Raw genomic sequence first — 22,370 nt, 5'->3', positions numbered from 1 at the left:
TTGTTTGATTGATTCACCCCGAAACTCAAAACCACATTTCCCTGACTAATATGCAATTTTTATAATGCAACTGTTGTATATTTCAGCCTCTGTTTTTTTCCCATGTTATGTCTGTTAATGCTCTTATCTCTGCTGTGCAATATGCAATGCTTTAGGTCAGAATCTCCCACACACACTCACACTTCAGGCTAACTCTCTCCTTCTCCCTCTCCCTCTGCCTCTGCATCTCTCGCTTTCCTTCCTCCATATTTGACTGCATCCTGCTTCCAAAACTAGACCATGACGACCTATTTTTTGGGATTAGTCAGAGTCAGGATTTAGGAGGCACTATGTTAGGCTGCCAATCACAGACTCATCTGTTGTTTCATTTAGGTAAGAACTGCATTAGGTAAGGGTTCATTAGCTTTCACTGCTTAGTCATTTCCTTTGAGGATTACTTCCTGAAGAAACAAACCTATATTTAATTGACGTCATGGGGGAAATTTTTTCCTTGCTGCTTTTCCAACTAAACAGACATGGCTTTATAACGGATAGTATTATTATGTTGGCTGGACAAAGTCAATGAAAAGTCAACGAGGGGGGCTTGGAAAACACTTGGACAACATGCTAGCAACATGTTAATTCATGTTAAAACATGTTAGCAACATTAGCCTGACTTCGTCATACTCGTATTCTAGTCAGAATAGGAGTCTGATACTGCTCCATTGGACTGTGATTATGGGCCGTGTTTCTACCATGAACCGATCATCTCTTCCTTTTACTTCATTGATAAGCATCAAATAAACATGAATGAACACTAAAAGAAATGTTGTTTCAACCGTGGAAAGACGTAAGTACACACTAGGGATGCCACAATTCTCAATATAATATTGAACCGTTCGGTACGGCATTCACGGTTCAATACGCGCTTATGAATTGCGGTTTTGCATTGAATTAATTATTTTTCTACAAATTCTATCATTTGCCTCCATCCCAATACTGAACAACGCGACATACATTCACATCACACGTTAGTGGTAGAGTTACACTCAAGGAACACTATAGTTATTCACAAACAAGAAAGTTCATTATTTGCATGCGTTTTAAAGCCATGCCGGCTCATTCGCGTGCGCGCTTTTTGAACATGCGCTTTTCAGAGCGCACACTAAACGCCTGTCAAACACGTGATTACTGAACTAAGTAGTCGTCTTACTGTGCTAATACTGTCAAATACACACAAGTTTAACACAAACACAGTCGGTTATGTCTAAAGTGAAAGTAAAATCGCGTGTGTCTGGATATTAGATGCACGGAGGTCTTAAATTGACAGCAGCGCAGCCTAGTGAACACGCTGTCCTTAAAGGGACAGTTCACCTCTAAAATTATGTCATTATTTACTCACTCTAATATTGTTCCAAACCTGTATTCATTTTTTGATGACAGAATTTTCACTTTTGAATGAACGATTCCTTTAATGTTAATACAACAACAAAAGACAAAGAGAAAATCACTTATTGCTCTTGACTGAAAAATTAATACAGTAGCGTTAATAAGAATCAATGTATATTTCATAGTGAAGTCTATGTAGTGTTTTATTTTTACATTTATTCATTTAATTTCATACTTAAATGCTGCTGTGCAGCTCTGAGCTGCCAGTGTAAATCTTTATATATATATATATATATATATATATTTATTTTGTACAAGGGTTTTTTTTTTTAAGTAAAGTTTTAAGTTTAAGTAAGGTTTTTAAATTATTTTAAGTAAAATAAAGAAAGAGTATTGCAATAATTTTAAAAAAAATTGTTCTCCTTAACCTCTTGCTGTTCCTATCCCCTAAGAATAGAATAGCAAAAAACTGATGTGACAAGCCATCAGAAACGAACTGCACCGAAAACCGTGATTAAAAACTTGTATGTATTGAACTGTGGACTAACTGTATTGTTGCATCCCTAGTACACACCAGGGATGGAAATTAACTTTTTTGTCCACCGGCCACTGTGGCTGGTGGATTTCAAAATCTACCAGCCACTCAATGTTTTTACCAGCCATTTCTTGTTTTTAACCGACAATGTGTAACTGCATGTGAAAATTAATACTACAAGCTCTACAATACTTCAGCAGTTTATTTAATCTCAAGTCTCAATGAAATACTGGCATTTTCTCTTTCTCTCTTATACACACACAAACCATGAACTGATATTAATTTCATTAAATGAGTAGGGCAGATTAATGGATGTGGCATTTGGATGATTCGTGGTCTTTTATGGCTTCCAGTTTTAGGTTTTTAGTCCCAACAATGAAACTATTAGTTTTGGCATCTTCTGAAGCGTGTTGACGACATACTAGGGTTGCCACCTTCAGTGTGGCAAAATAAGGGACACCCATTCACGACAATATAACATTTTTATATTATTTTACATTTGATTATTTAATTTATTTCTAAAGCCTATTTGGTGCACTTTAAAGGGATAGTTCACCCAAAACTAAAACATTCTGTCATCATTTACTCTCCCTCATGATGTTCCAAACCTGTATGAGTTTCTTTGTTCTGCTGAACACAAAAGAAGATATTTTGCTGAAAGTTTGTACCCAGGCTGCTTTGGGGGCACCAATGACTTCCATAGTAGGAATGAATCTTCCAATGTGTTCAACATAACAAAGAAATGTGTACATGTTTGGAACAACTTGAGGGTGAGTAAATGATGACAGAATTTTCATTTTTGGGTGAACTGTCCCTTTAAGCAGTCATTCTGAACCACTAATCACTTTTTTGACAATTCTGAAATTCAAAATGGTTAAATTTTGTATTAATTTACTTAAATTTTGACTGTTATTATGTAATTATTTGTCCAATTTTGATCTAAATATTATTTTAATAAAGGGCAAACTTTATATGGCAGGATTATTTATTATGTATGATTAAAATTATACATTAATAATAACATTAATTAGGCTATAATCTATTAATTAACCTGTCTAAAAATATATAATAATTCTGTCTGCCAAGCTCTGATAATGTATGGAATATTATATAAATATATTATCCATTTAAAAAAACAATAGACCTATACATTGTAACAAGTACAATTCGGTGCTGCTCCTTTAAGGGGGAAGGCACTTATTTTACTCACTCGCTGAGTGGGCAGTCCTTAGATGGAGCACTAGCTGTGAGCTGCATGTATGCTTTATATATTTCTGTTGCTCTTTATCGTTTATTTTTCCATTCAATAACGCTGTTGTCAGTGAAGTGTTGCAAACTAACGTTACCCCATTAGTGCATGGGAATGGCGCTGATAATAAACCCCATGTGAAACGTCAGATAGCCTGCCTACGTGAGTTTTGCTTGCACTTGGCTGAAGCCATTCGGTCCAGCTATCCGGTCTCTCTCTGTGTCACTGCTGCTGCTTTAAGTCAGTCAGTCTGAGCAACTGAAATGCTTCTCATAAAGTGTGCAGTTCGCCTGAGGTTCATCACGAGTTACTGGACAGACCCATTGATACCTTTTTTTTCTATTGAGCTCTATATCTGGAGATCCTCTTGCGTTCAAACGGTGGATGCGACGCGAGCTCGATATGTCTTTAAAAAACTGCGCACGTTTCCAGCGCATGTTCTCGAGACTCTGCCGCTATGGCAATAAAGCCGCTTAACGCAACCACGCGCAAATTAACTTCTCTACTGCATATTGTGAATTTGATTTGTAACGGCACATTTCTTTTTGAAGGTGTGACTCCTCTAAAAGTGTCCGCCGTCCAGCTGAAACAGTCGGCTATGCTATTTTTATTTACCCGCCACGGTGGCCGGTAGGTGAAGCGAATCTACCCGCCACAACACAAAATCACCCGCATTTGGCTGGTGGCGGGTGCTAATTTCCATCCCTGGTACACACCGTTTTTCAAGTTCAAGTCCACAGACGTTAATCTACTATAACTCTCCTGACTGCTTTGTTGGACAAAACGGCAGATTCGTCGATGTGATTGGTCAGATTGCCTGTCAATCAAACTCACGGCGACGGGTTAATTAATTAGACCTACAACTAATCAGAGCAACGGAGTAAGTGACGTGTTGAGAGATGCATAGTTGTCAACAGAACTCAACTGCATGCACACTGGAAGAAGTAGAAGAAAAAAGATGAGTGTAAACAATCTTTGCCAGTGTTGTAAAAAGTATGGAAGGATACACGGAGTACTTATCAACAGGATCATCATTTTTCAGAGAAATAGGACAGTAAAGGTGAATGCATTTACGAACACGTTCTCCGTTTAGGATTAGAACTCGACAATATAGCAAACAAATCTTTTTGCATATGTTGTTCCTGTCAGAACTTAATAACGTGGTTGGAACGCGTCATGCCCGTGTTTAAAAACCCACCCTGACCATTTGATTGGTCCGAACAGCTCTGGTTCGAGCATAGTTGCTCCACAATGGATCCAGTCCAGACCGAACTTCACAACCTCAAATGTTGTGGGCGGGGCTAAGCAACATGTTAAATCATGTTAACAACATGTTAACAACATGTTAAAACATGCTAACAATGTGTTAACATGTTAACAACATGCTAGTTCATGCTAACATCAAACTGTTACTAACATGTTAGCAATGTGTTAGAACATGTTAGCAACATGTTAATTCATGCTAGCAACCTGCTATTTCATGCTAGCAACCTTTTAAAACATGCTAGCAAAGCTTTCTTTTTTCATATTCCATCAATTTCCTCTTCAGATGTGTTTGAAATAGATTTAGTCAATTTTCTGAATGAGCCACCCCAGGAGCCGTGTGTTCTTGATGCGACTTTTGCGTTGTTCTGAACAAACTGAATATGTAAATCCAGTGTATGCCAGTAGGTAGCGTTTATGGAACAGCAGAAATACAGCTCTTTCCCAATTGCTAGTTGCGAAATCTACATGGGATAATCTTTTGCCCTCACGCAAAATTCCCGATCGCTTGAATTCTTATTGGAATGACTGGATTTTGCCTGCGAAAATTCGTTGAACATCAGTAAATGTGACTGCACCTTTACACACTTCACACGCTACTACTAATGCAGTTCGATTGCAATTATAATGGAGTTAATTTGCATATATATTTTCTTAAAGCTACATTAGTAAAAAAGTAGCCTGTTAATTCTAACACTGTGTCTTCGTAGGGCATGTCTGTTGTCAATAGCTTGAGGCTGCTTACACTTGATACGTCAAAGTGAACTTTCCAAATCCTGTTGCCTTGTTGCTGGAACTAGCGCAAACATGAAGTATACTAGAATGGGGCAGTTTACTGTTGTCGACCTTATACGTGTTATTAATTATAATTGGCTCCTTCTGCTTTTATCACGATGCTTGTGTCCTGTGCAGATGGGTTGTAAGGGTCAGTGAGAGGGTGGTCATAATTACACCTGCAAGATTCCTTGAGTGGTTTTAAAAAGTTAAATGTCAAATTCACTTCAGTGAAGCATGAAGATGTTCTGAAGTTTTCAAAATCTGTTCGAAAGTTAGCTACGTTCTCATTTACTTGCATTGCTATTAGCCTATTATCATAACAGATTAATTTTAACAAAGGCAATTAAGCCTGTGCTCAAAGCCCTGTAATGAGACACAGACAGCCATCATCATGCAGATTAGATGTAATTATCTTGCTTGATTTTGTCCTTGTTTCCTGGTGCAGTCAGAGGAAAGTGTTTACGGTTTCTTTTTTCACTTTCCCAGGGAGGATGTTTCATCTCTTTCTCCTTTGTTGACATGATTTGGAGTTCCTCCCTCTGCAGTCCTATGTAGTGTCAGGTTCAGTTTCTGTGGCCTCTGAAGCACTGTGCGTGTGTGTGTGTGGTTCAGGTATACCTTACATTTTGGGGACAAAATGTCCCCACAAAGATTGCAATATCCGAAATCCTTGTCTCCTGGTAGGAAATCGACCACTCCCCCGCCCCCTCCACCGTCTCCATAAGGAAAACCGCTTCCAGTAATCATATTAAGTGATGTGTTTTTTTGTTGTTGAAAAACTTAGGTTTAGGGGATAGAATATACGGTTTGTACAGTATAATATCATTATGTATAGGGAATGTCCCCATAAAACATGAAACCCAACGTGTGTGTGCGAGTGCAAATTCCTCAGCTCCTCCTTGTGACCTTGCTTATATCAAAATATCTCTAAATGAAGGTGAATGGAAGGAAATGATGGGGAGAGGGAGCAGAGTGGATCAATAGTCTACATCCACCGTCACAGCATCGTTATATGTTAACGCTTATTCCATTTTTTTATTCCAATATGAATGCATTTCCGTCGAGGTAAATTAATTACTATTGTTATCCATCCTTACAATAAATACATTTGAACGAGTCCCAGGGGTCAGCTTGTTAACCCCTCAAATGTGTGTACTGAGAGTTGTGACACTTGTCACATTTTATGACCTGCTGTCTAACCCATGATGATCGCTGTAGATCAGTAGTAATCTATTAGTTCCCGCTGCTAGTCTCAGACACAAAATTTAAATTCAATACAGTCCTGTAGAATATATATGTGTGTGTGTGTGTGTGTGTGTGTGTGTGTGTGTGTGTGTGTGTGTGTGTGTGTGTGTGTGTGTGTGTGTGTGTGTGTGTGTGTGTGTGTGTGTGTGTGTGTGTGTGTGTGTGTGTGTGTGTGTGTGTGTGTGTGTGTGTGTGTGTGTGTGTGTGTGTGTGTGTGTGTGTGTGTGTGTGTGTGTGTGTGTGTGTGTGTGTGTGTGTGTGTGTGTGTGTGTGTGTGTGTGTGTGTGTGTGTGTGTGTGTGTGTGTGTGTGTGTGTGTGTGTGTGTGTGTGTGTGTATGTATATGTATGTGTGTGTATGTATGTATATGTATGTGTATATATATATGTATGTATGTGCTGGGCAATTGATTAATCACATCCAAAAAATATGTGTGTGTACTGTGTATAATTATGTATGTTAACACTTTATTTTGATCCACTTTAGACATTCTACTAACTATAAGTAACTTTGCAACTACATGTCAACTAACTGTCATTAGAGTATTTGTAGACTGTCTGATTATTATTTACTAAAACTTTTTGTTGGTCCCCCAACAGACATTCTACTGACTATAAGTAACTTGGCAACTACAATTCAACTTATTCTACTAACACGAACTCTAACACCTAACCATAACCTACCAGTCTACTGACAGTAAACTAATACTCTAATGACAGTTAGTTGACATGCAGTTGCAAAGTTGCTTATAGTTAGTAGAATGTTTAAAGTGGACTATCGAAATAAAGTGTAACCTTATGTATACATTAATACACACTCCTTCATGTGTATACATATTTAAGAAATATTTGTTTTCTTAATATATATATATATATATATGTGTATGTGTATATATATGTGTATATATATGTATGTATATATGTATGTGTATATATATATATATGTGTATGTATATATGTATATATATGTGTATATATATATACATAATTATATTATATTTATTATATTAATTATATTCTTAAAACATTACATTGCCTAGCACTGATTTTATTATGTAATGTTTTAAGAATATAATAAATATAATATAATTATGTTATATAAATTGTATTGTATTAGGTAACGCTTTATTTTAGTATTCAGTTTTCACTAATAACTAGTTGCTTACTAGCATGCATATTACTAGGATATTGGCTGTTTATTAGTACTTATAAAGCAAATATTAATGCATTATTCTGCATGATTAATTTCTTATTCTATTTCCCTTAATCCTACCCCATACCTAAACTTAAACACCACAAAACCTACCTTACTATCTATTAATAAGCAGTAAATTAGGAGTTTGTTGAGGCAAAAGTCGTAGTTAATAGTGAATATGTGTTCCCCATGTTACCTTGTAATGTATATTATATACGATTCAAAAGTTTGGGTCAGTACGAATATTTATTGATTTATTAAGAGGCATTAAACTGTGAAAAGAAATGATGCTGAAAATTCGGAATACATTATAATTTAAATGTTAAATAGCAAGTATTAAGGTTTTTTTTTTTACTTATTTTTTTTACCTACTGTACTGACTATTCTATTCTAGTCTCATGTACTCCTGCCTTTATAAAACAAATTTATAAACAATTTAGTTCTCGCATGATTAGGACTTTTTTGCCACAGAGGACTGGGTGCATTCTGTCGACGCGAGTAGGTAATGCTGACGGCTTCATCACCTCTTCTCTCAGTATGAAGGGTGAACATCCCCACCATCTCCTTCACATTGACCTCGCCTAATCAATTCACACATGCCCCTGCTTTAACCGGTCACATCTTGTTCAATAACAGTTCCACACCAGACGGATCGATGAATCACCACCAATACACACCATGTTCTCATGCGTCCCCAGTGAGTTGGGGACTGTGGTGGTGTGTGCGAGATCTCAGGGAGGAGGTCATGACACAATCCTGTGGCACACTGTCAGATCGAGTCAGTGCTCTCTGGAGCTTTGTGTGTGGGGTGGGGTGTGTCCTAAAAAGCCATCGCTCATAAATGCTGACAAAGGAGCTGCTGATAGTTAATGTTAATTAATACATTCATTAACCTACTGTTAACCTCAATGCGTGATTGACACAACCTCCCCAGTCGGAATGTGCTGATGGCTGGGTTTGAAATGCATGCTGGGAAAAGAGACAATAAGCTGCATAATTGTCACAACGCCTTTGTGCTTCAGCCAGTCAGATGGAGACGTGCCATTTGTAGCTTTAATTACACAAGCCATTATGAGAGATAGTTGTAAATCTCACGCAGTGATTTCCTGAAGTTTAGTTTTGTATTTTAAATGTCATGCCATCCTCCTCCTCAGCTCTCTCGCTCTCTCTCTCAAAAACCCATCAAATAGATTTTTTTGTTTTTTAGTTGGTTTTTGTTTATGTATTTGAAAAAATCTCAAGGCCTGTAGATATGTTTTTTTTTTAAAAGGTGCACTGTGTAAATTTTAGCGGCATCTAGTGGGGAGGTTGTGAATTGCAACCGCCCACCGCTCACCCCTCCATTTTGAAGCACATATAAAAGCTACAGTGGCCAACACAGGACAAAGATGTTGTTGTCTGAGACAGCAGAGAGTAGCTAACCAGTTTGTCCGTTTAGGGCTACTGTAGAAACATGGCGGGGCAAAATGCCGACTTCACCGTAAGGGGACCTGTGGTGTGTCTAGATAGAAATGTCTTATTGTAAGGTAATAACATAATGGGTCATTATGTATCTCTTTATACACCACTGAAAACATAGTTATGTATATTATATTGCATTTTTGTCAATAGATCCTCATAAATATTACACACTGCACCTTTAAGTTGTTGATCTACACTTTGGACAACCCCAGACTGGACCAAACATTGGATATATGCTCCTGAATGTAGTACGAGTGATTTTAATATTTAAATTCAGTTTTCCCAGAACAGAAAGACTCAATTTTTCATTTGTTTTACATTTGATCCTAAACGTTTATTTACAACTTACAGGATGTGCGTATAGATGACATTAAAGCTAACAGACATGCACTAAAAGCCAGAGCCACATCAACATTTTATATTGGATCCCTTACGGAAGGAAATTACTTGACATATATTATAATATATTGTTAATATATTGATGGTACATATATACAATATATGTAATATATTGCAGTATATTGCAAAATATACAAATGATTGTCGCTTTCAATATATTGGAAAATATAAATATTAAATCCCATATATGGGAATATAACGCCTAATGTATTTTCCAATATACTGCAATATATTTTTGTTTCGTAAGGGATAGCTCTCGTTTGTTTGTTTATGATGACGCTGCCATCATTTTCCGAGCATTGCAGTATCCATAGAAATGACACATTCGCAAAAGTCTTAACCCTGCATCATGCTTTCTGCTTTTAAAGAGTCTTATCACTGTCTGGAGTCTCTAGAGAGCAGACCCTCATAAATCACATCACCCCCCGCCACCCAGACACTCAACGCCGTACCGTAGACCCTATTAACCTGCCCCTATCTTAATGAGTTAGTTAACGCACTATTTTCTGTTAATGTAGCTCATCCCTGAGCTCGGGCGCCTGGGGAATTCTGGGAAAGTGTGATAATTGGCCGTAGTTTATCATCGATTGCAGACTGATGAATGGGGCGAGAGGGACTCAATTTGTTTATGTCTTGTTTTGCTTTATCTGGCTGCCATCTCCCCCTCCCCCTCCCCGCTCCATCACACCTCGTCTGAAGGCTGGAGTCAATGTGCTGCTGCAGGATGTGAACGGGAACATTCCACTCGACTACGCCACAGAGGGGACGGAAACCAGCTACATCCTCATCAGACACCTGGAGGAGAATGGTAGGGTCATTTATTCATTCACTTCCTTATTTACCAGTTTTGTATGACTGCATGCATGCATAACTAGGACTTGGTGATTGTTGAACAAAAATGAACATAAATGCACACTACCGTTGAAACGTTTGGGGTCGGTAAGATGTTTTTAATGTTTTTAAAAGGAGTCTCTCAAAAATACAGTAGAGAAATTAATATTCTGAAATATTATTACAATTTAAAAGTACATTTCAAATATACACATTAAAATAGAAAAACGTAATTTACTCCAAAACTGAAGTTTCAGAATCATTACTCCAGTCAGTTTAGTGTCAAATAATCATTCAGATATCATTCTAATATGATGATTTGGTGCTCAAAATACATTTATTATTATTATCAATATTGAAAAAAGAAGTGCCGCTTAAAGGGGCTATATGCGTTTTTCTGAAATTTAAACTCGCGACTGACACCTGTATAGGCCAAAAAACATAACTGCTCTTATTTTCTGCTCACTCTCGCAGTGGTGGTGACGTCACATCCGCAGACAGCGCGGGAAAAAAACGACCCGCCAGAAAATAGGATACAGGCTTATAGGTGCACCCACTGTGAGCGGACAAGGTGTCAGTATGCTCATCAGGAGATGTTTGAGTCATAAATGGTCAAATAAAAAGGCTATTGTTACGTTTATTTTGGGGAAAAAGTTGCATATAGCCCCTTTAATATTTTTGTGAAAACAGCTATACTTTTTTTAAGGATTCTTTAATGAATAAAAAGTTCAAAAGAACAGCATTTATTTGAATTTGAAATATTGTGTAACTTTATGAAAGTCTTTACTGACACTTTTGATCAGTTTAATGTATCCTTGCAGAATAAACATATTAATGTATTTAATAAAATAAAATAAATAGTCCTGACCCCAAATTTGTGTACAGTAGTGTATATTCAGATTTTTTGTTTTTGCTTTATTAATCTGTTTCAACTTTCAGTTTCAAATTGCATACTGTGCTTACAACAAATCTTAAATAAAATTAAATAAAATTAATTAAATTAAATTAAATTAAATTAAATTAAATTAAATTAAATTAAATTAAATTAAATTAAATTAAATTAAATTAAATTAAATTATTTTATTTTATTTTATTTTATTTTATTTTATTTTATTTTATTTTATTTTATTTTATTTTATTTTATTTTATTTTATTTTATTTTATTTTATTTATTTTATTTTATTTTATTTTATTTTATTTTATTTTATTTTATTTTATTTTATTTTATTTTATTTTATTTTATTTTATTTTATTTTATTTTATTTTATTTTATTTTATTTTATTTTATTTTATTTTATTTTATTTTATTTTATTTTATTTTATTTTATTTTATTTTATTTTATTTTATTTTATTTTATTTTATTTTATTTTATTTTATTTTATTTTATTTTAAATTAAATTAAATTAAATTAAATTAAATTAAATTAAATTAAATTAATACAAAATATTCCTGCTGTAACTATTGGTAGAAAACGACAATAAATATGATTCATTTAGAAATCTAATTATTTGCTCTCAATTTCTTTGTAGTTGTAGTTATGGAGTTATTGGTTCTATTATAGGATATAGATATTTTAATACAGTGTTTTTCAACCAGGGGGCCGGGGGTTGACCCCATGAAATAACATAAAGCAGTCCTTCCCACTATAGGTATAGATATTTCTACTGACTGACTTCTTGCGTTTCTACATTTGCATGTCATATATCGTCATACGGCTCAGCCACGTTGTAAGTTAACAGTCATCCATTCTGTCAGCTCACACACTGGGTGCAGTAAGAGTTGCTTCAGCCTGCTAATCAATCAGTGAGACCCAGAGAAACGCTGTCAGAGTTGCCGCTGCCGCTGTCAGAGTTCTCATTTATCATTACATTTATCAGTCAAGACTCTCAGGATGGCCTTCCACAGACAACTCCACATTTTCAATTACTGCTGATCTTATACCTTGTCTAATAGGCTACTTCACACTGTCAGTTTTGTCCGGTTCACAGCAACTTACAATAGCATCTCGAATTTCTCTATGAACATGCAACAGGAGTCAAGCCCTTATTCTCTACCAGTAATCATAGCGACAGTGACTAATTTAAAAAAAATTTAGACATCCGACTGAAAAGTCTTATCATTTTTGACATGACAAGAGTCCAATCGAGCCATAAGGTCATCCCTCAAGTCTTCATTAACCGACAGCAGCTTTTATATTTGGATGGAGAGCGGAGTGTTTGACATGTGTGTAGAACTCAAAACTGACAGAAGCAGCTCTGGTGGAGACTGGACCTAAAATCTTCAGATTACAAACAGCTCATATCTCTGTCACTGTAGGTTACTGAAAGCAAAACCACATAAAAACCCAACACATGGTAGACACACGTTTGTGCAGCGCAAAGCTCTCACGCTGTATGACGTGACCGATTATGGCAAGCCCTTTTAACATTTAATCCTTAAAACAAACTATTATCTATTTTAATGCTACTAGTATTTATTTTTTAGATGCTAGTATCTATTCCATTAGATACTAGTACTTATTCATTAGCTACTAGTGCTTATTCTTTAGATACTAGTGCCTTTTCATTCGATACTAGTATTTATTTTTTATATATTAGAATACAGGGCTTGACATTTTTTGCTCACCAGCCACTGTGACTGACTAATGTTTTTACAAAGTTACTAGCCACTCAGTATTTTCACTGGCCACATTTTTGACATCAATACCATGGGGAAAAACTGCCATATAGATATTTTTACAAAGACAAGCATTCTCATAATTTGGCAGCAGGTATTTTAGGCTGCTGTCACTTTAAGACCTGACGCACGGATCCATTATACTGTTACCCATGCGTTTTATTTCTTTCAGTATTAAGTGAACTTAACGTTCATTTGAAACATAACTGACTGTTTACGTGAATACTCACCAAGACCAGCATTTTGACATTATTTTGTGTGTATTTGACTGTTTAAGTTCAATAAGCAGCGAAAAGAACTTACATTTATTACTGAGAGGCACAACATCTGCGGGAATGTGTAAAATTATGCCTAATCACCGCACCAAAATTCTAGCTCTGTAACACCAACAATATTCATACGGCACAAATGAAAAGGGTGAGTGAGGGGAGGCGGGTTTGTGTGTCAACTCGCTGTTGGTATAGTGTGTCTATTCTGCAGAAAATGAGTATTGGAAATGTTTCCGATATTTTCGTATCGAGGCTAGTAGGAGCGACTACACACCACTGCTGAAATACACCGGCATGTCAAGCCCTGTTAGTATCTATTATATTAGATACTAGTACTTATTCATTAGCTACTTGTGCTTATTCTTTAGGTACTAGTACATTTTTAAAAGATACTACTACTTATTCATTAGATACCACTTCATATAAGTACTAGGAGCAAATAAGTATTATTACCTAGTGGAATAGATACTAGTATTTGAGAAATAAGTAGTTGTTGCATGGAAATAAATACTAGTACATTTTAAGAATTAAATGTTGAAGCAGCTTGCCATAGACAGACAACTATCCAGTCCGGTTTTCAAGAATGTGGTTGTGAGTCCTGAAAATTCACAAGTGTGAATTTGGTTGTAGAATACGGTTGTCCCTCCCGTAAATAACTGGACTGTGTGTGAACAACTGCATTAAGGACTCAAATACTGAACCGACAACTGTATTCTGTTGCTGTGTGAACGTGGCCATAGAGCCCCATTTGCAAGTGAAGTTCATTTGTTGCCTCAGAGACATGTGAAATCGAAGAATATATCCTCCGTTTGACCCATGATAAGAACGCAGAGAGATATCCCATACACTGATGAATAAGAGCTCTGTCATCGGACATCTGTCCTGATGTCCTTCTCACTTTGACACCTGTCTGTGCATTTGCTAGGTGTGGACATGAGCTCTATGCACCAGATGAAGACCCAACGCTCATCTACCATGATGTCTGACGTGAGGCAGCTGGTCAGCAGCGGGGGCAGCGTCAATCAACAAAATGATGACGGGGTCACGCTGGTGAGAAAATGCATGAATCCCAAAATATGTAACGGTTCACTGGTCTGTAATGTGTACAGATGGTGATTCGAAGGGGAAGGCTTTTGGCCAAACGAAACATGACCTGTTAAATCCTTGTCTTTGTATGTTGTGTTTACAGCTACACATCGCCAGTGCCAGTGGTTATAAGGAGGTGGTGTCAGTGCTGCTGGAGAACGGCGCAGATGTCCAGGTGTCTGACAACAGCTACTGGACACCCTTACATCTGGCTGCCAAATATGGGCAGGTACATATTACATTACACTCATTTCCTTATGGACATCAAATATAGACTAAACCAGGGGTTTGATTTAAAAGATTAATATATGTTATTACAGGAATGCATGCACATGCCAATATATCTCTTGCAGTAATGATGTATTTAATTTCTGTATATATTTAATTAAAGGAATATTACATTATTTCGCATTGGTACACAATTCCCTGTGCTTTCTTGTGTTTAGTCGTTATGTCAGATCACTGCCGTTCACGGTCAGTAAATATATCGATGTTAGAGTTATCGTAGACCATATACAGTTCATTATATCACCCTCCCGTCCTGTTCCTGATTAATGAGACTTCAACATTGCATTGATCTTACCAATTCCCAGCCAGATGGAATCAAGCTTCGAGGGTAACATGCAAATACTAATGTGTTTTATACGAGTTAAATAGCAGTGTTTGGAGATTGATTTCGGGAGGAAAAGACAAACCTGCTGACATGGTCAAATATTTGATAATGTTTCAGGTTGCTGATGAAGAGAATTTTCTCACTTCGCCTTTGTTCTTTTTGTCCCTCAGGACACTCTTGCCTACTTACACATATTTCAGCTTTCCTCCTTTTACCTCACTCTGTTTCTTTTGTGAGTTTAAGGTTTGTGGTTCGTACATTCAGAATCCAGTGCATGTATTGATTTTTCTCTCCATTAACATGGTGCTGGTGCCGGAAGTTATGCGTAAAAAAAAAAAATAAAAAAAGAGTTCATGCCTGGACCAAAAAATGTCCTCACATGGACAATGATTTAACGTGGGTGCAGTAGGTGATCTGGGAAATTCTAACTTTAGCCTGCTAGCATTGAAAGCATACGAAAGCCACGTCCAAAGTCACGCCTCCTCCAAAACACATGAACGCACACAGACCAGAAGCGAGATGACCAGAGGCAACGTTATTGGCTTACATCATGTACTATTCACTGGTGAGAAATCTTTACAGTACAGTGAGTAACAGTACTATAACAATAACGAACGTAAACAACTGGTTGCCTGCCATTTTCTCCCTGTCTGCTCAGCGCATGTGAACTAGGGCTGTGCAATATGGACAGAATAATCATCAGATCAAAAAAATAATAATATTGCAAGTGCGATTTTGGCAAATGTTTTTGCTTTTTCAAACATGCCAGTGCACAAGAAGTGCATAACACATTTCACAATGAAACAACATGGTATTAACAGCTTGATAAACAAAACTGTAATAAACTGTCTTTAAAATAGACAACATAAAATAAATTAAGGTTAACTAACCTAAATTCCAGTCATAACAATCAATAAACTTCAAAACCGTTACATTTATATACCACTCCATCGTTCTGCTGGACCACATATCTGTGGGTCGTGGCGTTGTAAATGTGTTTTTATTCACTAGTAACATTTGTTTCATAAAAACAAATAAATAGAGTGCATTGATTCTAAAATTCAGATTGATATTGACAGCATTAAAGTTCTGAATATAATTTAAATATGTTGCTTTGGAATGATATTCATTGTGAAATGTGATAAATCTTAAATGAATTATTCATTATGCAAGTGGGTGGTAAAGAAAACTGAATATGAAATAAATATTTCCAGATAATTTTCTAAAGTTTGCTTTGGCATTAGTGGCAATATAAAAGCTAATTATTCAAGGGTGTAATTTTGGTACAGTAGTCATTTCTCTTCATACATGCATTAACAGAATTCAGTCCTACTTTAATTCATATAGACTTATTTCACTCAGCCATCACTTGTAAAGGTTGTAAAACCTTTCAGTTATTTCCGTAAAGAAACCTGCACTGCATGCTGTGTCTGCGGGAGACTGTTGCTTACTTTCTACTTCAATAAGTCAAACTAACTTTACTTAAAAAATTTTTTATTTTTATTACAATAGCATGATAGTTCCTTGCTTGCGCAAATCTCATCACCCTTTTGGAGCGCGCTGGTGAACGTGCGCAGAGTAGCCTATACTACGTTGATTCGCGTGCCACTAATAAACCGGGCTTCAGCCATGTTGTAATCGGTCTTTTTAGTTAGCACGGGAACTTATAGCGCTTATAAAAGCTCCGAACGCATGATGCATATCATTCATTATTTAGCCTAAGTCACTCACCACCATATTTGTTACGCTGTGTCCGGTCCGCTGCAGTGAGAGAACTGCATGCGCTGAGTGATCTCTGATTGGTTAACATCTTAAACATGCGCACAAGAACGTTGTAGTATTCTGAATTCAAATATAAATAAATAAATACAATTGCAGCCTTATGTGGTTTAGAAATCGCATGTGCTCAAATTGCGATTGTTTTGCGATTAATTGCACAGCCCTAATGTGAACGCACTGATGATGTAGGATGTCTGCGTGAACAGGCTGCGCAGTGGTATCCAAACACACATTGACTGAATGTGAACACATGCTATCATTTCATTTGGACCGAATGCTACGAATGCCTCCCACAGACGATTTATTTATACATGGGGATTGCTATCAGGATATGAGGGGACTTTCAATCAGCATCACAAAAAAATGTTTCTATGGAGAATCACCTATTGCACCTTTATATAATGTAGAGTTTACCAGGACCACACACCCCCCCCACACACACACTCTCACAAAAATAATAAACACAAATGGAGAAATTTTTTCTCTGGCCACATCCATAATTCATTGCAGCACAGCAGAATCTCACTCTATCTCACACAGACAGACAAAAACATTGAGTGAGTCGTTAGCACTGCAGATGGTTGTGTGACTCAGCAGAACTGGTATACTGCTGAGATTCAGTTCAGTTTCATCGTTCACCAACTTAACACACATCTGTACATGCAGTAAACAATAGAGAACATTGTAAACTGGGTGGAATCCATGGTGGGGCCAGACATTTTAAAGTGAGCGGATCTTGGTCAAATAGGGTGGACCAATGCCTACTCTTAAATTACGCCATTTATAGCTGTTTCCACTGAAATTACCCAGAACAATTTGTCCCAGGAACATTTTTTCCCCCCAGACTTGTTGCTGTCTAAAGTACTGTGACGTAGGGCTATACGATTAATCGGAAAATAAACGGTTTTAGTCACGTGACTCCGCCCCGTCAGTCACATCAAGTGCAGTTTGCAGGCACACAGAGAGATGCAGGAGCAGTTATCTTTGTTTATAGATGCCCAGAATCACTATAGTAAATGCATGTTTTACACAGTTTATACAGGTAAGTTAATTTCCGTTCTTACAGCCTACGCGCTGCCACACACACACACACACACACACACACACACACACACAGATGGTGCGCGCAAGCCCCGAAGCCAGATCGCTTTCACTTTCATCCTCATAAAGTTTGTCAAGTAAATGCGTTTAAAGGCTTTCCAGTTTGAACGTTTAAAGCGATTGTGTACTATTCAAAAACAACATTACATTACAAAAACTTATCCGTTCAGTGCTCAGCTTTTTTCTGTGATACAGAGAGCTGAGCTGTGTCGCGTCTCTGACAACGCACGCGTGCGTGCGCCCTGGAGGCAGACCTCTTTCACCTGCGTCCTCACAAAGCTTTGTCATTTGTATGTGTTTTAAGGCCTGCCAGTTTGAACATTAAAGCGATTTTAGACCATCAGATGTGTATTATGTTGAACTAATGCCTGATATATTGTGACAAACGAACACTCAGACAGAAGCTCGCACATCACGTGAAGATCGCGCGCAGAGAGCAGCGCAGAAACGCAATGTCAACGCTGTCCTGTGACTAATGTAAAGTCACTAAAGAAGCTTAGAAACTCAACCGTTAAAGGCATATATTTTAATACCTTTGAAGGAAGTACAAACCACAGATTTAAAATGAATAGAGACGGTATGAGTAATTCACACACACAATCACTCTCTCATTAATGCATTCAAATAAATGTAATGTAGGCCTACTGTGTTAATTTATCTGTATCTAATGTACAACAAACCGAAATCTGCCCCATAGACAATAACTGCTGAAAGTGAACCGTTTCCTTCAAGTATTTTAAAATCACAAAGAAATGCACTTTTTCATTAGAAAAAAAAAATCCACCTTTTTTAATAGTAGAAAATATTTACAGTAAAAACCTTATCAGGAACTTTCTCAAAAACCTTATGAGGGCAAAAAAAGAAAAAATAATCATAATTGAAGTAAAATGTTCAATTAATCGAGGTTTTTATTTTTGGTCAAATCGTTACAGCCCTACTGTGAAGTTAGTCCGGTGATGTAGGACTGCGTGTAACTTCCCAGTTCCCGCTGGATTTCGTCCTCCGCATATAAGCTTATTAATAAAGCCTGAACCTCATCGTCGGTCCACCGGACGTATTTTTTAAACTCCATTGTTGAGTCGAATAGCAAACAACTCTTACTGCATGCACCGCAACAGACTTTTAAAAATGGTGGTTGAAATAAAATGCTGCATGAACTCAACCAATCAGCATGTTCAGTGCCTAAGTCCCACCCCCGAAAATTACTGAAAGTACTACCTTGCAAGTCGCGAGCAGAGACTTTCTGAGGGGGAAATTTGAGAACTTTGGGAACTTCATTTAGACCCTTTTCACTTAAGTCGAAACACACAGAGTACCACTCTAGTTCCTGCAGTGGAACGCCGCTTATTACAATACATGGGATAAAATAATTTGACAATTAAGGTTAGTTAAATGTGATTTTATTGTCAGCCAACAGTTTCATGAAAAACATCCATTCATAAATAAAACAACCAATGATAAATGATATCTTTTCACAAAATGACGCAAATGCACAAGTGAACTCCATCTACGTGCTATTCAGAATGTGACTCGCATTTCCTGGAGCAACGTGATGAAACAAGGCAACTAAACCCAAATAATTCACAATGTTTTATTAGAATATTGTTCTCTTTATAATGTTATGTAATATGACAGTCCCAATGATAGTCATTATTAGTTGTGCATTGCTATTTGAGCTGCATGCACTGAGGCTGAAGATGATCACCGGCATGCTTTACTACCGCGTAAATTCTTATCCAAATGCACCCTATATAAGAGAGATCATATATATATATAGGCTTACACATAATAAACACAATATTACAACTTACATTTGCACAAAACAAAAGGCTGCGAATGCACACGCAAACTTAGTCATGATGAAAGTATGTAGCTTTAGCTGTAAAATGGTCCCAATCTGCTTTACATGTTTCACAGGTGAGCAGCATGCACGCGCATGACCCTGCTTAATCGACGATCAATACGTTTTATCGATTAAATGCATTATCGCCAATAAATCGATCGCCAATTAATTGTTAACATCCCCAATTGTAATTTCTAGTGAAGACACTAGCCATCTCGCAAGTTCGTCTGTTGTATTTATCCCCAAAGCTGTTTTTGAGTTTATTTTGGTCACACACACCTAAATAATACATCAAACATGCTTTCACATCATAGATTGTATGCACACACATGCAGCATGACTCCAGTGTGTTTGAGTCCGAAATACTATGATTTAGTGCCTGGAACAGTGTGTCCGTGGGCGTGTAAAGCAAGCAGTAGCAGCAGCAGCAGCAGCACAGTAACAGAATTAAAAAGACAGGTGAACAAATGTAGATAAATATGTGTATATATCTGTGTGCAGGCAGTAACTAATGAACACACTGCAGAGGGTGTGAATGTGAGGTGTTAGCATATGTTCAGTGCTGGAGGCAGGAACAGAGCTGATCTGGCAGCTGATGTTGTAGATGAGACTCAGAGCTGATGGATGCAGCCGTCTTTAAGATGTGACCTACATATTTCAGTATTCTCTTTGAGTTGCTCTCAAGTCATGGGTGTGTGTTTGTGTCCCTACAGACCAACATTGTGAGCCAGCTGTTGAAGCACAAAGCAGATCCAACTCTACTGAACTGCAACCAGGACAAGCCCTCAGGTACAAAGACACATACGAAAACTGTACCAGTGGTCGACCCATACAAAGTTTTCAGTTCATGTTGATATTTAGTTGCTATCAAATGCTCATTGCTTTTAGGTGTCTGTATGTAGAACATAATAATAATAATAATAATTATTATTAAATGATTATTAATATTTTTAGTGTGCAAGTCAACAATTACTTTAATACAATGAATATAAGGCTGTTTAATATAGTTCTGTGCATTTATATTACAATCATGAGAATACTATTTTATTACCATTTTATTTTTTTAATGTATTTTTTTTTTATGCAATGTATGTGGATGATTAAATATTACTGTATATGAAGTCGATCTCTGTGAGCTTCACACAGAATTGAGCAGAAACCAACGTTGTCAGGGATGTGTTACACATTTGTGCCCCTGTGTTTAAATGTGTTAGACTGCTCTTCCTCTCTAGAGCTTTCAGTTGGGTGTGTGTATTTTATAGCTGGGTAGATTCACTCACTTCTGTTCGCTTCTCTGCTGATGTCTGTGAAACTGCTTCCACTAGCCTGTGGCTCAGGATGCTTAATATCATAACTACTGTCAAAACTAATTGAAGCCAAGAGTTCTGACGACATTGCACACCAGTTACACTCATCGGATGTAGCGTAAGCATTTTGAACTGTGAGAGGCAGGCACTACACTTTTTTTTTAAGTTGAATACGGAAGGCGATCGGACGGAAGCTAGATAATTGACTTTCTAAAGTTTTAAATGGATATTTTTCTTACACAAACGCATCAATTCGCTTTATAAGGCCTTTATTAACTCCCCGGAACCGTGTGGAGCAGTTATATGATGGACAGATGCACTTTTATGGACTTAAAAAACGAGGCAACAATTCACTGCCATTTTAATGCTTGGATAAGCCAGGATTTTTTTAATATAACTCAGATTTCTAAATGTGTATTTTATGGCCATTTTCCAGTCTTTCTCTGACCAGGGTTGCCAAATTTGTGTTTTTTTCCCGCGGAATTGGGCTACTTTTAAACTGTTGCCGTGAGTTGATTTCTATCCCTCTCTGCGTAACACGAGAATTAACCTCATTGGTTCTTGACAAGCTCAAATGGGATGTGTAACACAATAATGAACCTCATTGGTTCTTGAGAAGCACAAACGTGTTGCGTAACACTAGAATGAACCTCATTGGTTCTTGAGAAGCGCAAACGTGTTGTGTAACACGAGAATGAACCTCATTGGTTCTTGATGAAACTCAAACGTGCTGCGTAACACAAGAATGAACCTCATTGGTTCTTGAAAAGCGCAAACGTGTTGTGTAACACGAGAATGAACCTCATTGGTTCTTGACAAGCTCAAACGTGCTGCGCAACACTATAATGAACCTCGTTGGTTCTTGAGAAGCACAATCGAGATGCGTAACACGATAATGAACCTCATTGGTTCTTGATGAAGCTCAAACGTGCTGCGTAACATGAGAATGAACCTCATTTGGTTCTTGAGAAGCGCAAACGTGTTGTGTAACACGAGAATGAACCTCATTGGTTCTTGACAAGCTCAAACGTGCTGCGTAACACGATAATGAACCTTGTTGGTTCTTGAGAAGCACAATCGAGATGCATAACACGAGAATGAACCTAATTGGTTCTGGAGAAGCGTAAACGTGTTGTGTAACACGATAATGAACCTCATTGGTTCTTGATGAAACTCAAACGTGCTGCGTAACACAAGAATGAACCTCATTGGTTCTTGAGAAGCGCAAACGTGCTGTGTAACACAAGAATGAACCTCATTGGTTCTTGACAAGCTCAAATGTGCTGTGTAACATGATAATGAACCTTGTTGGTTCTTGAGAAGCACAATCGAGATGCGTAACACGAGAATGAACCTCATTGGTTCTTGATGATT

At 37.2% G+C, this 22,370-nt stretch overlaps 1 protein-coding gene across 1 annotated transcript in view; it reads left to right on the top strand.

The window, feature by feature from the left end:
* The window catches only part of myo16 (myosin XVI), a gene marked incomplete at both ends in the record, with an annotated part of 227,562 nt that overhangs the window by 73,758 nt on the left and 131,434 nt on the right, over positions 1–22,370 (top strand). Inside the window, 4 exons of the mRNA XM_079821463.1 lie at positions 10,190–10,298; positions 14,193–14,317; positions 14,457–14,582; positions 20,403–20,478. Coding sequence (XP_079677589.1) covers positions 10,190–10,298; positions 14,193–14,317; positions 14,457–14,582; positions 20,403–20,478 — 436 coding nt within the window. The remainder of the gene's footprint in view (positions 1–10,189; positions 10,299–14,192; positions 14,318–14,456; positions 14,583–20,402; positions 20,479–22,370) is intronic.

Source organism: Gobio gobio (assembly GCF_949357685.1).
Source record: "Gobio gobio genome assembly, chromosome: 7".
Lineage (NCBI taxonomy): Eukaryota > Metazoa > Chordata > Actinopteri > Cypriniformes > Gobionidae > Gobio > Gobio gobio.
The sequence above is the reverse complement of the archived record's forward strand: the minus strand, read 5'-3'. Positions and strand labels throughout refer to the sequence as shown.